Genomic DNA, 18,909 nt, shown 5'->3' with positions numbered 1-18,909 from the left:
GTTGAGGGCACTGTCTGCCCACCTAGCCAATCATGATTGTGTTTGCAACAGTGTCACCACACCGTTCTAATTAAAAGATAACTCAAAAAAGAATAAAGGGATTGTGATCAAACATGCGGGATATGTTTGTATTGATTAAATCTTGGGCTGATAATGTCAAAGGTCACAAAGGTCAGAAAAGAACATTTGCGATAACTTAAAAACAGTTTACCCTATTAATTTGTATTTTCAGGGGAATTGATATGATCAGAAAAGAGAAGGTCGAAGGTCGCAGAGGTCAGAAATTTGGCCATGCTTTGAATTAAGCTGCTCTAGTTTACACTCTATACTCTTACATCACCTTTATATAAGGAAAATAGTGTCATGTACGTGTCCAACTAATGCAGCGGTTTTTACATTTTTGTTGTTGTTGTTGTGTGGGCGGGGCTTTCAGGCTTGGCCTCGGTGGCAGGGATGTGCGAGCCTGAGCGGAGCTGCAGCATCAATGAAGATATCGGCCTTGGCTCGGCTTTCACCATCGCTCACGAGATCGGCCACAAGTGAGTACTGATTAGTGGTGGGAACCTCTGGGTAGCTCACGATAACGATGATATCGCGATAATCATCAATACATGGGTCAGGAAATCATTCTACGAAACAACTAATACACAGAAAAACAAGCTATTTTCAAACTTCAGCTGTGAATTGGAATGAGTTTATCACTAGTAGATGTCCAATCCATTTGAAGTGGGAGGGATGGCAGCGAATGAATGTTCATCCCTCCCACTTCAATCGGATTGGACATCTATGACCGTAAGTGGCAGCCAATGCCAAGCTACGAGTTCATTTTGGGGCAACTTCCTGTTGATACTAGGGTATTTACAAATCACTTCCTATTAATTTTGTTGAGTTAGATCAGTTTGTGTTTTTATTGAGTCGTTTATTACCTTTACATTGCCTCAAATTACTTTATACCTTATACCTTTAAGCATTGTGTTTTCTTGTGGTAGCTTTAAAGCAGATTGTTGATCTGGTAACCACATTAGTCACTTAGCATATCTAAACCACCCTTATTTGATATGACTAAGTTTAAGTATTTTCTTAAGACATCTTTAGTATGTATTGTCTGTATGCATCGAAACAAAACAAGCTGAAAGCGGGTGTTTTTTGGGTGTCAAAGTCGCCTCTTGTAGGACGTTTCGCCGGTGTAGCACATTTTGGCAGAGCACCGGTTTTGTCATACTCTTGTCTCATCTCATCCCGTCTTTCCTGTTCATTTTGCGTCTGCTGCTCGTTTTGTGAAATATTGACAGTGCTGTCACGCTCATTAATTTTTGTCTCGGGTTCAAATTAAAAAGGGTTGAAGAGATGACATGTTTATGTCGCTAGAGTCATAGTTTGGAATTTCACAAATTGTATAAAAACGAAACAAGAAATCAAATTATTTTATATCATAATAATAATTAAATCATAATAATGTGTAGAAGTAGAAGTCTTTTTACACCTTTTTAAAACGATATATCGATTCTCGGTGGGAGCATAATAACCTTTTGGGCTACAAATTATCATGACATATCACCTTTTCGATATATTGTCTCACCCCTGGTCCTGATGAAATAAAATGGCAAGAAATCCGTTAGCTGCCATGAAATATGAAGATGAAATTTGACGTACAGTGATCCCTCGTTTTTCGCAGGTAATGGGGATAAGTCAAAAACTGCCAAGTATACACCCCCCCCAAAAAAAGTATTTATTCAGATTTAGCATTGGAAAGAGATACATATAAGACATGTTTTTTTTCACCTTTTTCCCCCAATGTATAATTAAAAAAACCTTTTATGTACAGTATGTATATATTTCAATAAATGTAGTAATTATTGTTTTTGTAAGTTTTATACTGTACATGTACTGTCCCACCGATTATTTTCAAACAAGTAATGCTGCAACGATTAATCAATTAACTCGAGTATTCGATTGGAAAAAAATATACGAATTAAATTTTGTTCGAGTATTCGTGTAATTAAAGTGGCACTGTAATGGTTTATTTTAAAAGTGTTTGCATTTAGTTTTATTGATTAGGGTGGATACACTACCCTCTGGTCTGCCTCTTTTCACATGGCTGAATCCAACTGCTCCCCGTTAAGACCAACATAAGTTTTTGTTTGAGCTAATGTCATTCATTAGTTAGGAGGTATATTTAGCTGTTTTTTGTGGGAATATGTGTCCGAACCATTTGTTAAGAGCATTGTAAAAAAAAAAAATATATATATATAGGGTTTCATAGCATTTAAATTAGCGGACTTTTTCTCTGTAAGATAGCCAATTGTTCCTTTGTTGTACATAGATCCTCATTTTTAGAAAAAAAACATACCGTTTGAGACTCAGCTCAGGTATTTTAATTTTTCATGTTCCTTATCCGATTACTCAATTATTCGAACTAACTACCCTAATTTTCGGACTATAAACCGATACTTTTTTCTCTCATTTTGAATCCTGTGGCTTATAGTCCAGTGCGGCTTATTTGATGATTTATTTGGGTTAATAGGTAAAACTTTATTTGACAGCGGCATTATTAGACTGTCATAAGAACGTCATAATTATGACATGACACTATCATGGGCATTACTGAATGCTTATGACAGATGTCAATATGTGTCATGTGGCATATTATGTCACTAACTCCATTTATGTCCAGCTCAGATCTTTCACGTCCATTCAAAAGTGAGATAATTTGCTGGATGACACTAACCGACATCTATTATAAGCATTCAATAATGCTTATGGCAGTGTCATGTAATAATTATGACAGTATTATGGCACCACTATCCAAGAAAATGTTACCAAATACAATAGCTAGCAATTAATCAAACAACTGGAACAGTAACTGAAGAAATAATTAGCACAGAACATGAATTTTGATTGTTATTTACATCTGTAGTGCCGCAATGCATGCTAGGAGCAATGTTGGATGACAAAAGTGTTGACAGCAGGTGGCAGCAGAGGTTGACTGTCTCCCCCAAGGGAGCAGTGATGGCCAAATGAAGATTTTTGAAACAATAAGGCTTTGCAGCCAATTGGTTCAAAGCTTCATGGTGGTTCATTTGGTTTCATGACAGTTTTATAATGCCTTTGTCAAATTAAGTGTTACCAGTTAATATCTTTTGGTGTAAATATCCCATAATACAATGAGGACAACTGCGGCATATAGTCTAGTGCGGCTTATCTATGAACAAATGCCGTTTTCATGTCAAATTTGGTGGCTGGCGGCTTATAGTCAGGTGCGCCTTATATAGTCCAGAAATTATGGTGGTCCATCAATTAATCTACTACTAAAATATTCGATAGCTGCAGCTCTGCAAACAAGAATAACGTAGAAAATTGCTTGTCTTTATTAAATGCTTCAGTGGGGGAGTCCACTCAAATCCGCTCACGCTGCTCACTTACACACAATGAGTTGCCACAATAAGTGTTTAACAAACTAAATGATGATTGACTCATGCAGTGCTTTGAAGTTTGGGCTTCTAAGCACCTTTGGCAAGATCAAACCTTAACATCTGTCAATCATCGTTAACTTTAACAAGCAATTCCAGTTCACTGCCTGAGAAAGAAGAAGAAAAGCAGCAGAAGGGAGAGTTTTTTTTCAATTGGAAAAAAAAAAAATCTGGGATTGACTGAGCGCACAAAGTTTGAAGCGCGAAGTAGTGGCGGATCACTGTATTGTAAATAAAAAGCAGTTATTTGCCAGAACGCCTTGTTTTCGGGCTCCGTCACGTGACCCGTTTCCACGTCGCGTGAGCTCCCGATTTGCCTTTCCGCCTCCTCCCGAACCGCCGCGTGCATCGGGACTTGGCGCGAGCTCGGCGGGCCCCGAGTCCAGCGCGTGTCGTGCGCCGCATACCTCTGGCTCGCGACTCCGACGCGCAATAATGATGATGTATTAGCCTCCCCGGAGAGTTGAGCGAGATGGCCATTTCCTTTTATTATGTCTCGTGTCTGCTTCTATTGCGAGGGGCCTGTTGTAAAAATAGTCAATGCCTGCAGAAGATGTATAAGGAATAACAGCGCGGCCGGGTCTGATTTATTTCCAGAGCGTTCTGAAATGTCACATACACGGCCCGAGCTAGAAAAACAGCTCGAGACGGCGCGATGCGGTTGGGTTTGTTAAATACATTAGAGCTGATTTGTGCTCCCGGGGCCCGCGAGGAAAAGTTGAAATTGATTGTTAAGATGACTCGTTTTCAAACTCTCCGGCCCGGGAACTCTCCGGTAATTGATCCAAAAGGATTCCCGCCCTGCCTTCTTTCCGACCTTCCTGGCGGCCCGCTCAGACCTGCCGGCGCTGATTGACAGACAGGCATCGCAGTGGTGATTACAACTTAGGAGGCAGAATTTTCAAAAGTTTGGAAGCTAAACTGAATGTCTGGCCGTGAAACAAATAACCTTTCTCAGTGATTCAATGAAATTTGTTAGACTTGACTTTCACGAGTTGACCTAGAAAAATGTCAACCATGCTATTCACAAAAAACTGAAATTCTGCCATTTTGGTGTACTGTAAAATTAGGATTTTTTTTTTTTGGTCTTGAACTGCCTTCAGAATGAAAGCATAAATGCCATTTTTGCTTGATAACATTAAATTTGGCAGACATATTTATCATGAGTAGACCCACCCCCAAAAAAGCCTCAAATGACTATCATTTTAGTTTGAAGCAGCCATTTTGACTCCAGAATTTGAAATATTCTCAGTCTTTAAAGCAACACTATGTAACTTTAAGTTTTGGTCGATTTTAGCGACGCCGGTGGACAAAAGCGGTAGTGTTTTACCTTAAAGCAGAAATGTGAAGTAATTTCATAACATGCCAAATAGGGTCAAAATTAAAGTAATTAAACATTGTCCAAAAAATAAAGCATGAAAAAATAATTTATATGTTGTATATTTGACAAAATAATCGCGTTTCCGAAGTTCGAGCCTGAAAGGGGAGGAACCCGGAAGTGATACGTCACGAGAACAGCGATGGTAGCGCTCCATACGGCCGCCATACAAAGCCCTTCAAACAGCGATATAAGTGATAGATCGAGCGCAAGGGAGGACATCCAAGTTTTTGAAGAGTTGGAGGAAGAAGAGGAGGTTGGAATTTCATGTTGGACCTAACATGTATAAGCCAGACGCTAATCAGGATGCAAACAATGTGCCTAGACTACCTGACATGGAATGGAGACAAGACCCATCGAGATTACAAGACTGGTAAGATATAGGGTGTTGTTATTTTCATGATTTGAAGATGCAGGCATTTGCACGTAATTTTATGTTTTTGTCTATCTGATGACATTGTGTAAAAAAATAATAGACTTCATGTTCATTTTGGCAGATCCGGCAGCTCTCGAGCATTTCAAATAATAATAATAAAACATTGGGGGGAAAGAAGGAGATAAGTCGTTGATGGCTTTCTCCACTTTATTGTGGCAACAATCAGAAAACAAAATAATAGCGGACTGCCGCCACATTCCACCGCGAAGTTTTGCTTCTCGCTGATCTTCCCCTCGCCTCCTACTACTCACAGCTCTCCAGTCCCAGCGTTCCTTAAACGGATCGTGCATGGTGTTTCGTTTTGAGCTTTTTATTGACAAAGGTATCGAACACACGACATGCTGACAACTTTGTTTCTTTATTAACACATGGAGCTAACAGTACGAACACAGCTTGGGGCTCTCGGCAGGAAGTTGCGTCTAATTGCGTGAGGAAATGTAGTTTTTTCAAACAAGCGAACAGATTACAAAGCACCACTTCAGTGTCGTCCTGAGACTACATTTCCCATGATTCACTGCGTGACCTGCGCGCTGGCTGATTCGCTGCGAGACATTAAAACCAACAAGCTTTTTCGTCAGCTGTCACCTGTCAGCGGCTCTCGTAAAACACAAACTAGAAGGCTATCAAGCGATCACCGTGAAAGAAACGCTGAACCGTACAAATGCAATGCAATGCTTGAAGCATGAAGGTGGAAATACATAATACAAATACAAATAAATGTGCACAAACTCACCGGCCGTGTGTGTCTCTTACGGCAACGTGACCGCGAATTACCGCGACGCCGACCCGCTTATATTCACATCCACACCCCTTTCCCGATTGATAGTGGATTAACACTTTCGGACAAGATCGTAGATGAAGCACAATTTAAACACGCTTAACCTAGCGAAGGCAACAACAATTATGATCGGGGATTGCCACGAGTTAGCTTTTGGCTAACGTCGCTAGCTTCTATGGTTCATTCAACAACAGTTGGCAGCTCTGCTTTGACAAAGTCATCAGTCATCTATCCAAAAATCACACTTACTTACAAATCCTTGATCATTAGCAGACTGTTTAAGGAAGCAGGCATCTTCGAAGTGTTTGTAGCAGAGAACACGACTTGAAGATGGCGTGAAATTCATCCGCTTCGTGCGAACGAAAGATGTCCATTTACGTGCCCTGCTATCCTTTGGCCACTCATACAACTTTTCGTTTGAGTGAGAACAAAATATCGCCACACACCGCCGTGGCATCTTACCAAGAAGAAATGCAACAAACAATACTGTTCTATGGCGGACTTCCCTCCCACTTCTCAGTGTGACGTAATTCCGAAGATTGCCGAAGAAAAGCGTTTTCGTTGTCAAGGGCGTTGCTATGGGTTAAACAAAGAATCTGGAAGGGTTGCGTTAAAAAAAATAACGAAAATATGCTTGTAATTGTTTAGCCATTGATATTATTCAAAAACATGGTTGGCCAACCTTACTTCACATTTCCGCTTTAAAGTGATCCTCGATCTTTATGACAAGTAATTCTTTAAAGATAAATATTAGTATGAGTGATAATAATTACAGTACAGCCTTATGTGGGGCAAACCAGGTCGCAGCTATCCTTTATCCATATGGAACGTCTGAGTGCTCCTGTATGGAAGCATTATCGAACGAGAGTCCAGCCAGACCCAACGCTGCCACCAGAGGGCATTGTATCCTCCACTATTAAACAAAATATAATACGTTTGGACTTTTTTGGTAGTTATTTTGAAAATTTAAAGGGTTAATTCAGGTTACTTCGCCAACATAGGAGCGGAACTCGTAACCCGGGGGACAACCTGTATGTCTATATTGAGTAGATCCACAAAAAACTCAGGAAGACCTGCTTAAAAAACACTGTTAGGCTGCCATTTTGCTTTGAATCAGCCATTTTGACCTACCGTTAACCTCCAGAATTTGAAAAATAATTCAGCCCCCAAAGCCATTTGCACTTAGATTGCTGATATTTTCCAGATATGTGTATTGAAAGTAGACCCACAAAAAAGCCTCAAAAACACATTGCCTAAAAAGACATTGTTTGGCTGCAATTTTCTATATAATTTTGGCTTGCAAACCCGCTCCAGATTCTCACTCAAATAATTCCGCGCAAGAAGCTCATATTTTTTAAGTGGGCAAAATTTGGTGCACATGTCTATCATGGGTAGACCCACAAAAAAAAATCTTTAAAAAAAAAAAGCCATGCTCCCACTTCCCAGCTTCCCGGGTGGCCTGCTCAGGCCTGCCGGCGCTGATTGACATGCAGGCATCACAGTGGTGATTAGAACTTTTTTCATTCCTGCCAAACTCCAGACAGGGTTTGACCCTTGACCCCGGGCTGTGCTCCACACAGCTGTTTTAAGAGCCTGGGGAGAGTTGTCTTTACAACCGGGAGTTCGGACGGTGGCGAACTTCCTTTCGGGCAAACTCATCATCTCTGCTTTTGACTCGCAGCTTCGGCATGAACCACGACGGCATCGGCAACTCGTGCGGCACCAAAGGCCACGAGACGGCCAAGCTGATGGCGGCGCACATCACGGCCAACACCAACCCCTTCTCCTGGTCGGCCTGCAGCAAAGACTACATCACCAGCTTTCTCGAGTAAGTTGATCGATCAAAAACGGAAAAACTTTTAAGCATTTTTTCAACCACCTTGATGGATTTGGAGGGAGTAACAACAACATTAGACTAATCCAGTGCTTCTCAATTATTTTCTGTTACGCCCCTCCCTGGAAGACGTAAATGTTTCGTGACCCGCCCAACTCTCTGCCACCACTGTAAATAGTATCATTTGTCCATAAAATTATTATTATAAGTACAGCTCTGCATAACATTTTGCCCTTTTTAGTAATATAGATCAACTTACAATAAAGTATAACTTTATGAACATTGTTTTGTTTGTAACAGAAAAGACTTAAAGCGCATCAATTTGCCTGAATTAAAATGAAAAACATCCAAACTGTAAAAATACACTCAATTTTTTGACCATTTGATACTGAAAAATAAAATGTAATAAAATCGATGAATAATAATAAATTCAAATTGATTAGAAATATTAACTCAGGAGAACAATACGCCAAACAATTTTGCAGAAAAAAACAAAAATTAATAGAACAAAAACGACGGACAGTTTTTATTTCCGCTGCAGGCAGAAGTATCAGCTCCTTTGCTATGATGTGATGTTATTTTGCACTGAGCAACTTGGTATGCCACCTTATATGATGCTAACAGTGCTCGCTGATTTTCTGATGTAACGTTGACAAAGCGGGACGATTGCTGGCAATTTCGTCACATTTTTGCTAAAAAAAAAATTAAAAATCAAGCGGCTTTTCCATGTGATTGGGCTCTATTGTCTTTAAGTGAAATTTTAATTGATTTGGCTTTCCGCCGTCCGCTTAAAACATTTTTATACACAGTAAACAGACTGGTCCTTCTTTGTCTTCCACTGGATTAAAAGTCAAAAGCCAAATGCTACATACGCTTTATCATATTTTCTCGTCTTAGCTCTTCATATCTCCAGTGCTCTTTGCTATGTGCTCATGTTTGGGTCAAAAATACTGCACACACTCTGAAAATGAGAGGGCCACTGCCACCCACTGAGTGGATGTTCAATTAGACTTTATTTTAGTACCGCTAAAAAGTATGTTCCCGAGGTCACATGCGCCACCCCTGGTATCATTCTGCACCCGACTCTTTCAGAATTACTGGACTAATACGAGTAGAGATTTGTGTACGTCGCCCTCTAGTGTTTGCTTGGATTAGCCCTTATAATTCGGAAATTTGTGCTCATATTGGCTTTGAATGCAAAAACGTAGGCATGGAGTTCCGTACTTTTCGGGCTATAAGGCGCACCTGACTATAAGCCGTAACCCACCAAATTTGACACAAAACGGCATTTGTTTGGCGATAAGCTCCACCGGAGTATAAGCCACAGCTTTCCTCACGGTATTATGGGATATTTACACCAAAAGATATTAACCGGTAACACTTTATTTGACAGCGGCATCGTAAAACTGTCATAAAACCAAATGAACCACCATGAAGCTTTGAAGTAATTCACTGCAAAGCTTCAATGCTTCAAGAAGCTTAATTTGGCCATCACTGGGGGAGACAGTCAACCTCAGCTGCCACCTGCTGTCAATACCATTGTCATCCAACATGCCTCCTAGCATGCATTGCAGCGCTACAGATGTACATAATTAAAATTCATGTTCTGTGCTAATTATTTCTTCAGTTACTGTTCCAGTTGTTTCATTAATTGCTAGTTATGGTATTTAGTAACACTTTATTTGACAGTGGCACCATGAGACTGTCATAAGACCATCATACTTATGACATAACACTGCCATGAGCATTAATGAATGCTTATGACAGATGTCATTAATGCCATCCGGCAAATTATCTCATTTTTGAGTTGATGTAAAAGATCCGAGCTGGATATAAGTTGAGTTAGTGACATAATTTGCCGGATGACACTTAAATACATCTGTCATAAACCTTCATTAATGCTCATGATAGTGTCATATCATAATTACGACGGTCCATAGACTTGTCTTATGGCAGTCTTATGACGCCGCAGTCAAAGTGTTATCTATTTACCCAACTAAATCAACAAATAAGCTGCACTGGACTATAAGCCTCAGGATTCAAAATAAGGGAAAAAATTAGTGACTTATAGTAAAAAAATTACGGTATTTAAAATTCTGCATTCAAGCAGGTTTGCACTCAAAAAGAGAACATTTTATAGTGGAAGTCGTATGTTGTTCAAACATAGAAAAAAAAAGACACTTTTACTTGGTTGCTGGATGAGGTTTCAGGAATGAATGGATATAAATGTACTTATGTCCATTTTGATTTGTTTTTTCTAAAGTGCAGTGCTACAACAATTAATCAGTTAACACGAGTAATTCAATTAGAAAAAAGCTTTGAATCAAATTTTGCTGCTTCTACGATTCGTTTTAATTAGAGTGGCGTTGTTATGGGTTGTTTTGAAAGTGTTTGCATTTGGTTTCATTGATTTGGGTGAATACACTGCCCTCTAGTGGCAACAATGAATATGAAATAACTCTTTTAACATGGCTGAATCCAGCTGCTCTCTGTTAAGACCAACATTAGGTAAGTTTTCGTTTGCGCTGTTATTTTTTTAATGCATTAGTAATTTAGTTTACTTGGAATATGTGTTTGAACGATTTTTTAAAAGCATTGCCAAAAAAAAAAAAAAAAAGTTTGCATTTTATAGCATTTAAGCTAGCGGACTTTTGCCCTGCAAGTTACCCAATTGTTCATTTGTTGTACTAATATCCTCATTTATTTATTTATTTTTATACCATTTGAGGCTAAACTCAGGTATTTTAATCTATTTTTAAATGCATTTATTGCTTTTCATAGTTTGAAGAAACACTCGAGAATTGTATTTTGTATTTGCATTTAATGCTCATTTGGAAGTGAAATCTTAGCAGGCCAAAATAAATGTTATTGCAGGCATAAATCCTTGATTCTTCGTGGTACATCTCCTAAAATGTATTCGGCAACACATTAAATGTTCTGTATCTAATTACTCGATTATTCAAATGAACTATCGATAGAATAATCGATTACCTAAATAATCGAAAGCTGCAGCCGTACTAAAGTGATATACAAATGTCACAATTATCGTCTTCAAATGTAGTACTGGTGTTAATCGGGATCGAATGGAGTCGTGACCTATGAATCGTGATACGTGTCGTATCATCAGATATGAGGCAATACACTACCCTATTATATGTATATTAAATATATATTATAAGCCGATACTGATGACTTTGACTCCGATAGTAGAATCGGCGCAACACTGGTTGAAAGTACGAAACAATCATTCTACTCGTGGATTCTAGTCGTTTTATTAGGATGCTAAATTTTATATCTAGTAAGGGCAGAAAGCGCGGAGTACACGGGCTTTAAAGGGAACCAGGGACAGAAAGACTTGTAGCTGTTAACAGATAAATGTTAATACGAAATGAAAAAAAACAAGACAATGATGCAACTAGTAACAAAGGGATATCCAAACTGTCAAATGGCAGCAAGTCAATATCTTGGCAAGCCGCCTAGGATTGGTTTAAAGACACTGCTGATGCAGGTACGACGTTGGGAACTCGTCCCACATCTCTGTAACAAAACAATCTGATCAGCAGCAGAATGTAACAAAATCATGCCAGTCTTCATACTAGCTTCGCTTGCTAGCTAGCACAGCTATTCTCCCAATCCAGCCCAACCGCGTCATCACCCCCAGCGTGCATTGCGCGTGTAACACATGCCGCCCTCCGTAGTCAAAACATGTACTAAATATTGGAGATTTTTAAATTAACTGCAATATTTTATGTGTTTCTAATAACATATTTTAGTAAAAGAACAATTGTGGCTTATTAGAGCCAACAAGTCTTGAAGTCCAGGGATCTCTTTAAGATAAATATCAAGCATATCAAATATAAGCTCACGCACAAAAGGAAAAATGAAAAAAATAGCCTGGATATTTGTCGGAATGAGGCCCCTCTGGCTGCCAGCCTGGCACGGTGAAAAACGCGCACGGGCCCCAAGTCAGACGAAGCCAGACAAAACATCTGGAGTCGGCCTTCAGCGTCTGGCAGAAAGCAGATACCCGCCATCCTGACGGGGAGCTCCTGGCCCGGTCGCTCCTCGCACGTCATGACTTCTTCCCTGACCAGAACTTCCACTCATTCGGGCTCGCTAAAGCCGTCTCGGTTAAAGTGATCAGAAAAAAAACAACCTCGACTCGTTCGGGTCTGGTAATTGTTAGTTTTGCGGGCATTTTTCAGGGTATTTTTTCTCTTAATGAATCATCTGTCAAAGAGTGTTGTTTTTTTACAGTCAGTTTTGTCTTTAAACGCCAGTGTTGATATGGCAATTTAAAGTGGAGGAACTGAAATGTTGTTGAACCAACACCATTGACGGTGCTAGATGTCCAATCCATTTTGACTGGGACGTTTGTTTTATTTGCCCCGTCTGTGTCGAAATGGATTGGACATCTAGCGCTGACAGTGAGGATGCTTCTGTGGGCCGGCTGGGTATCCCCTGCTCCGGTGGGGGGGGTCCTTCCCTGCCCTGGGCTTGGTGGTCCGTTGGGGGTCCCTCGATGCACCGTGCAGGTGCAGGGGCCGTTTGGGTTGGTGGGGGTGGGCGTAGGGGGTGGTGGCGCATCCCCTTATCCCATCTCTGCAGGCCGGTTGATGGGGGCGCGGATGGCAATCAGTCAATCAATAGAGAATCAGAGAGAGAGGTGGTCTTGATTGTAATGAACATTTTTTTTACCCAATTTTTTTTTGCGTTTACCATGGGTTTGTGACACCCCAACCACGTCAACAACCCGCTCTCTACTATTTAATTACTGAACCTTTTGGAATTTCTCACATTTCTGCATAAAAATGTGATCTGATCTTCGTCAAAATCACACAGATGAAAAAACAGTGTCTGCTTTAACTAAAACAACTCAAACATTTATAGGCTTTCATATTTTAATGAGAATATATGCAAACAATGACAGAAGGGGGAAAAATAAGTAAGTGAACTATCACATTTAATATTTTGTGCCCCCCCCCCCCCCCCCCCCCCCCCCTTTGGCAGCAGTAACTTCAACCAGACTCTTCCTGTAGCTGCAGATCAGTCTGGAACATCGATCAGGACTAATCTTGGCCCATTCTTCTCTACAAAACTGCTGTACTTCAGTCAGATTCCTGGGATGTCTGGCATGAATCGCTGTCTTTAGGTCATTCCGCAGCATCTCAATCGGGTTCAAGTCTAGACTTTGACTTGGCCACTCCAGAATGTGTATTTTGTTCTTCTGAAACCCTTCTGAAGTTGATTTACTTCTGTGTTTTGGATCATTGTCTTGTTGCAGCATCCATCCTCTTTTTGGCTTCAACTGTCCCACAGACGGCCTCAGGTTTTCCTGCAAAACATCCCGATAAACGTTTGAATCAATTCTTTCATTTACGATTGCAAGTTGTCCAGGCCCTGGGAGAGCAAAACAGCCCTAAATCATGATGCCCACTCCACCACGGTGGGGATGAGGTGTTGATGTCGGTGAGCTGTTCCATTTTTCCTCCACACTTGACGTTGTGTGTTACTCCCAAACAATTCAACTTTGGTTACATCAGTTCACAAAATATTTTGCCAAAATTTCTGTGGAGTGTCCACGTGCTTAAATGAGCAGCAATGCTTTTTTGTGTCTTCCTCTGTGGAGTCCTCCCATGAATACCATTCTTGGCCATAGTTATGTATAGTTGCTGTATATTATATTGGACTGTGCCAGTAATTTCTGTAAGTCTAGCAGACACTCTAGGGTTCTTTTTTACCTCTCTGAGTATTCTGCACTGAACTCTTGGCTTCATCTTTGGTGGACGGCAACTCCTTGGTAGAGAAGCAACAGTGCCAAACTCTCTCCATTTGTAGACAACTTCTCTGACTGTCGATTGATGAACATCCAGACTTTTAGAGATGTTTTGTATCCTTTCCCAGCTTTATACAAATCAACAATCCTTGATCGCAGGTCTTCAGAGAGCTCTTTTGACTGAGCCATGATGCACATCAGACAATGCTTCTCATCAAGACAATTCTTACCAGGTGTGTGTTTTATAGTGGGCAGGGCAGCTTTAAACCACTCATAAATGATTGGGCACACACCTGACTTGAATTGTTTGGTAAAAATTGGTTTCAATTGTTCTTTAAGTCTCCTTAGGCAGAGGGTTCACTTATTTTCCCCCCTTCTGTCATTGTTTGCATGCTATCAAATATGAAAACCTATAAATGTTTAGGTGGTTTTATTTAAAGCAGACACTGTTTTTACATCTGTGTGATTTTGAAAAAGATCAGATGACATTTGATGGTGATTTTATGCAGAAATGTGAGAAATTCCAAAAGGTTCAGATACTTTTTCCATGCAGATTCCTTTTTAAACGTTATGACTTTCCACCTCCATATTGAATTGTTCAACGTCCATGTTCACTGGTGTTTAAGTCGTGTATAAGCACCTGGCCTGTTGACTGCAGGTCTGGCTCCGCCCATTTTGACGGATGCGTCTCCGGCAAAAATAGAAAATAGCCCAAACCATCCGGCGGGTTCCAGCACGTCGAAGATGGTCTGGAGTCAATCCGTACCGCAGACGCGTCCGGTATAATTTGGCCTTAACAGTGCTTCACTTAGCTTTGGCATCTGACGTGGAGCCTTGGATGGTGCACTTTTCTCGTCTCATCATTCAAGTTGACATCAGATTGAACTGTAGTCCAAATGCTTTTTGATTCCCTAATAAAATTGAAGTACTAGGTTAAGTACAGATAAGTGTGCACATAAAAGCTGGAGAATGTAAAGGTTTTCCGTGTTCCTTGGGACCACCTTTAAAAGTTTTTTATACCCCCTCGGCTGCGCGCTCCAGGACTTGGCGCTTTCGCCTTCCAAGTCCGGCAGACTTCTTGCTGCGTCGCCTTGTCTTGCCAGCATGCAAACGTCCATCTAAGCGACCGTCGGAAGCCGGCGAAAACATTTAGCGGTGATTTGAAAAGCCTTTGATATGAGAGTGGATGTCATAACAGGTCGAAGCGAGGGGAAGGTTTTTCTGTGCTCCCACTTAGACGGGAGGTCAGACTCACATCAAAGTAGCAGACGGCGAACGATGTACCCCGGACCCCCTGGCTTCTCTGCACCCGTTGCCCTGCTGTGCTCATGAACACATGATTTACGGAACCAACCGTCTGCTGGGATGGAAAAGTAATTGACGTGCGCATTTCAGCGTCCCAGCCGACGTCTTCGTGAACTTTGCCGTGTTTTAATGACCCATTTGTTCACATGGTGCAGTGTTGTTTTTGGCAGCTATTTTTAATTTTTGTCTTGGTCTTCTGGACTAAAATACTGGGGCCGTTTACATGGTGACTCTCCGAGAATACGAACATTTTTAAATTTGCATTTGCATTTGCGTCTCCATTTGAACAATGTTGCAATTCCGCATGAAAACGATGTAGTATTCATGCCAGGCCCTAGGGGGCAGTGCAGATTTACAGGGCTCCCTCAGCCCGGAAAAAAATATGCCCGTCCACTCGAAGCAATGGCATTTTTCTTTTGTTCAAAAAGGCACAAAAATGGAAACATTCAACATATTTAATTTAAAAATATTATTAAAACAGTAAATTAAAGCCGTCATTCCGCCATATTTGCTGTTTTTAATGTTTAGTAGCACCGCTACACACGCCCAATGTGACGTGTACGAGTGCTGACGTTAACGGCGCGGTCTCGCGCCGCGAGAGCCTTTGATATGCGTCCCAAGGTATCAATCCCCGGCAATTGGACTCTTCCACTTCGGAGGCAGGATTTAGAATTTTTCGTCTTCGCCGACACCATATGCACGCGAGGCGAGTCCGCTACTCAGTCATTGCGTCTTTGTGTCACAGAGTCGCCATGTAAACTGCCCCACTTATTAGTCTTAGTCATAGTATAGTCATCTCAAAATGTTTTCTTCGTTGTCTAGTTATAGTCAACGAAATCGCATACAAATTTTATCTAGTTTTAGTGGACGTTCACGAAAAATGTTTTCGTCTGTAAAATTTAAAAATTTTACTCCAAAAATAAATAAAGGTTTCCAATTATTTTGAATGAACATTGACAGACAAGCACATATTGTAGCATCTATATGTACTACTTTGTGATGGTAATACACACTCAGCAGGATTATTTTCAATTAATTATACCCATGTGGTCGCCACGAACGGTGTCCAAGAGTTTTAAGAAGACGGCTGCCATGCTAAATGCTAATGCTAATGTGAATGCTATGCTAACGAGTTACATTTAGTGTGTTTTCGCCTAGACTTTTAACAGTGGAAGTCCAGAGGGTTTTTTGGCTGTAAAGCAAGCCCAGAAAGTAGTCAGAAGACCCCGATACCAAACTGATTACTCGGGTGGATAGCTACAATTAGCGTCTTAACATTTGCAAATGGGTAAAAACACTTTTTCTTTTTTTTCTGCTGAAGATTTATTGAGAAAAAGTGTCTGACATGAAAACATTACAAAGGAACAACTGTCTCAATCACTCTCTGTCTGAAAAATTAGTTACACTGTATCTTGTATATATAATCCAGGGGTAGGCAAACTGCAGCTTTTGTGCCCAGTACTGTTCCACACCCAGGCAGTGACCACGCAGGAATATGTAAAAAGTTTGTCTGCTTGATTGTCTGTTTGAGTGGTCTATTGCTTGACAAAGCAAAAGTACCCTGCATTTGCAACTATTCAAGATGCTAACTGTAGCAATCCATGGTCGTGAGTTTCAAAACAGAGTTTTCTCACCACTTTCAGGCTATGTTGCCAAAAAAAAAAAAAAAAAAACTGTGGTTTTACTAGTGTGAATACCAATGACTAATGAGGACCTCAATGCTCACAAAATATATGCTGATTAGATTAGCTGTCAGATGACTCTTCCCTGGATTCAACAGATATGCACCAAGGGTCAAATAACCCTTGTCTGGATAAAACGGTGATTTGTATCAACTGATTCACCCTTGGGTTGTTGTAGAACTACCAAGGGTGGATCAGTTGATACAAATCCCTTTTGTATCCAAAGAAGGGTCATCTGACCCTAATCAGCATATCTTTTGTGGGCCACAGGGTTGCTCCAATCAGCATCTTGAGTTTGTTCAGGGCAGGGATGCCTTGGCTTTGTCGGACAGTGGACCGCTCAGGCAGGCAATCGGGCGGACAACCTTTTTACATATTCCAAAAGCTACAGTTTGTCTACAGTACTTGGGACGGTGTAATAAAAAACAAAACAAAACATTTTTTATGTGGTGACATATGACACTTCACCCTTTTCCCGGGGCTATGTGTTGGAGGTTGTTCCGAAGCAATTTTTCCTTCTGCGCCTTCTTTGCGCCCACATGATAGTCAGCCAATTCCTTTGCAAGACCCACCAAGAAGTCCACCCGTCTCTCTTGCCTTCCGGTTTCTGCCTGATACAACACATATGCATTCAGTGCTGCCATGTCAATCATATTGTAAAACACGGCGACTGGCCATCTTCGTGTTCCTCCTTGTTTGACAAAGCCATAGGAGCCCTGGATTTACAAATATTCAAGATGCTAATTGCAGCTATCCAGAGTGAAACAACCCCCTTCACGCCTAGGCAGCGACTCCACAGGAGTGTGTAGGGGGGTTGTCTGCTTGATTGCTTGTTTGAGTGGTCTATTTTTTGACAGAGCCAAATAGTCAGTTTGGTATCGGGGTCATTTGACGCCTTTCTGGTCTTTCTTTATAGCAAAAAACCCCGGGACTTCCAGTGTTAAATGCTTAAACAACATTGCATATTCTCTCTTGCCAAGATAACCAAGATAACAAATCTTACCACGTGTTTCAAAACAATCAAACCTGGGGTGCTTGAAATGTATCCTAAACACCAGTGAGGGGAGTTAATGACACGACCAAGATACGTTTTAGCTCGTCATCGCCATGAAAAAAATTGTCCGTCGACGAAATATTTTCGTTATCGTCAGATTCGTCACTGTTTACGAAAACAACGCAGACGGGTAAACTCGGCCTGAACTCCGCCGCTGTTTTTCGAAGCATTTCTTAAAAAGCCAAACAAAGCGCCGCAAGAAAGTGAATGTAGGCCAACGTGATGGCCAAAATTGTTTATTTGGCAGGCAGAGAAGCGTGTGTGTGATATCCCAAAGCTCTGTCTGGGGGAAAGGGTGGGTAAGGCAGGGTAATTGGAGTTTACAGACAAAAACCTTTTGTTGAAAACACCAAGGCATAAAAAAACAAATTAAAGTAAAAAAAAAAAAAAAAACCTGGCTAATGTCGAATGAGGTGTAACATAAGAGTAGACACACAGAGGCTCGGATACCGGATTCCTTTGAGCACACTAAGCGGCTCTTTGTTTGTCATCTCCATGCTCGGCTCACGGCTTTCAGCCGGAAACATTTTGTGACAAGCGCGCACGCTATTATCCACTTTCTTGGAGGGCCTCAGCGAACCAAACGTGAGCTCCTCTCCGTTTTGATCGAGGAGTTCCGGTCTATGAGGTACTATTGAAGGGCGAACAAAACTGAGGTGCCAATCGTTGGGATCAGAGTGTGATGTTTAACAACAGACGTTTATCGAAATCACTGAGGGGTAGTTTACATGGTGACAGGACGCAATGACTGTGTTGTGGAGTGTCCTCGCGTGCATATGGTGTCGGCGAAGATGAACAATTCTGAATCCTGCCTCCAAAGTGGAAGAATTGGATTGCGGGGGATTGAGGGGGGCTTCCTCTGCATGCATATCAAAGGCTCCCGCGGCGCAAGACCGCGCCGATAACGTCAGCACTCGTACACGTCACATTGGGCGTGTGCAGCGATGCTACTAATCATTAAAACAGCAAATATGGCGGAATGTCTGCTTTAATTTACTGTTTTTTGTGCCTTTTTGAACAAAAGAAAAATGCCATTGCTTCGAATGGGCGGGCATATTTTTTTCCCGGCTGAGGAACTTTGGTGGGGTCAAAGTGCATCATTCGCTGTCACCTTGTAAATCTGCACTGCCCCCTAGGACCTGGCATGAATACTACATCGTTTTCATTCGGAATTGCGACATTGTTCGAATGGAGAC

At 41.2% G+C, this 18,909-nt stretch overlaps 1 protein-coding gene across 2 annotated transcripts in view; it reads left to right on the top strand.

Annotated features, from left to right (window-relative positions):
* adamts6 (ADAM metallopeptidase with thrombospondin type 1 motif, 6) overlaps positions 1-18,909 on the top strand; it is a 128,644-nt gene that overhangs the window by 51,900 nt on the left and 57,835 nt on the right. For both annotated transcript variants that reach the window (XM_057818501.1, XM_057818500.1), the window contains exons 9-10: positions 434-539; positions 7,744-7,890. In XM_057818501.1, coding sequence (XP_057674484.1) covers positions 434-539; positions 7,744-7,890 — 253 coding nt within the window. The remainder of the gene's footprint in view (positions 1-433; positions 540-7,743; positions 7,891-18,909) is intronic.

The sequence above is a fragment of the Corythoichthys intestinalis genome, chromosome 17 (assembly GCF_030265065.1).
Source record: "Corythoichthys intestinalis isolate RoL2023-P3 chromosome 17, ASM3026506v1, whole genome shotgun sequence".
Lineage (NCBI taxonomy): Eukaryota > Metazoa > Chordata > Actinopteri > Syngnathiformes > Syngnathidae > Corythoichthys > Corythoichthys intestinalis.
Note: the sequence above shows the minus strand (reverse complement) of the source record. Positions and strands in the feature narration are given on the sequence as shown.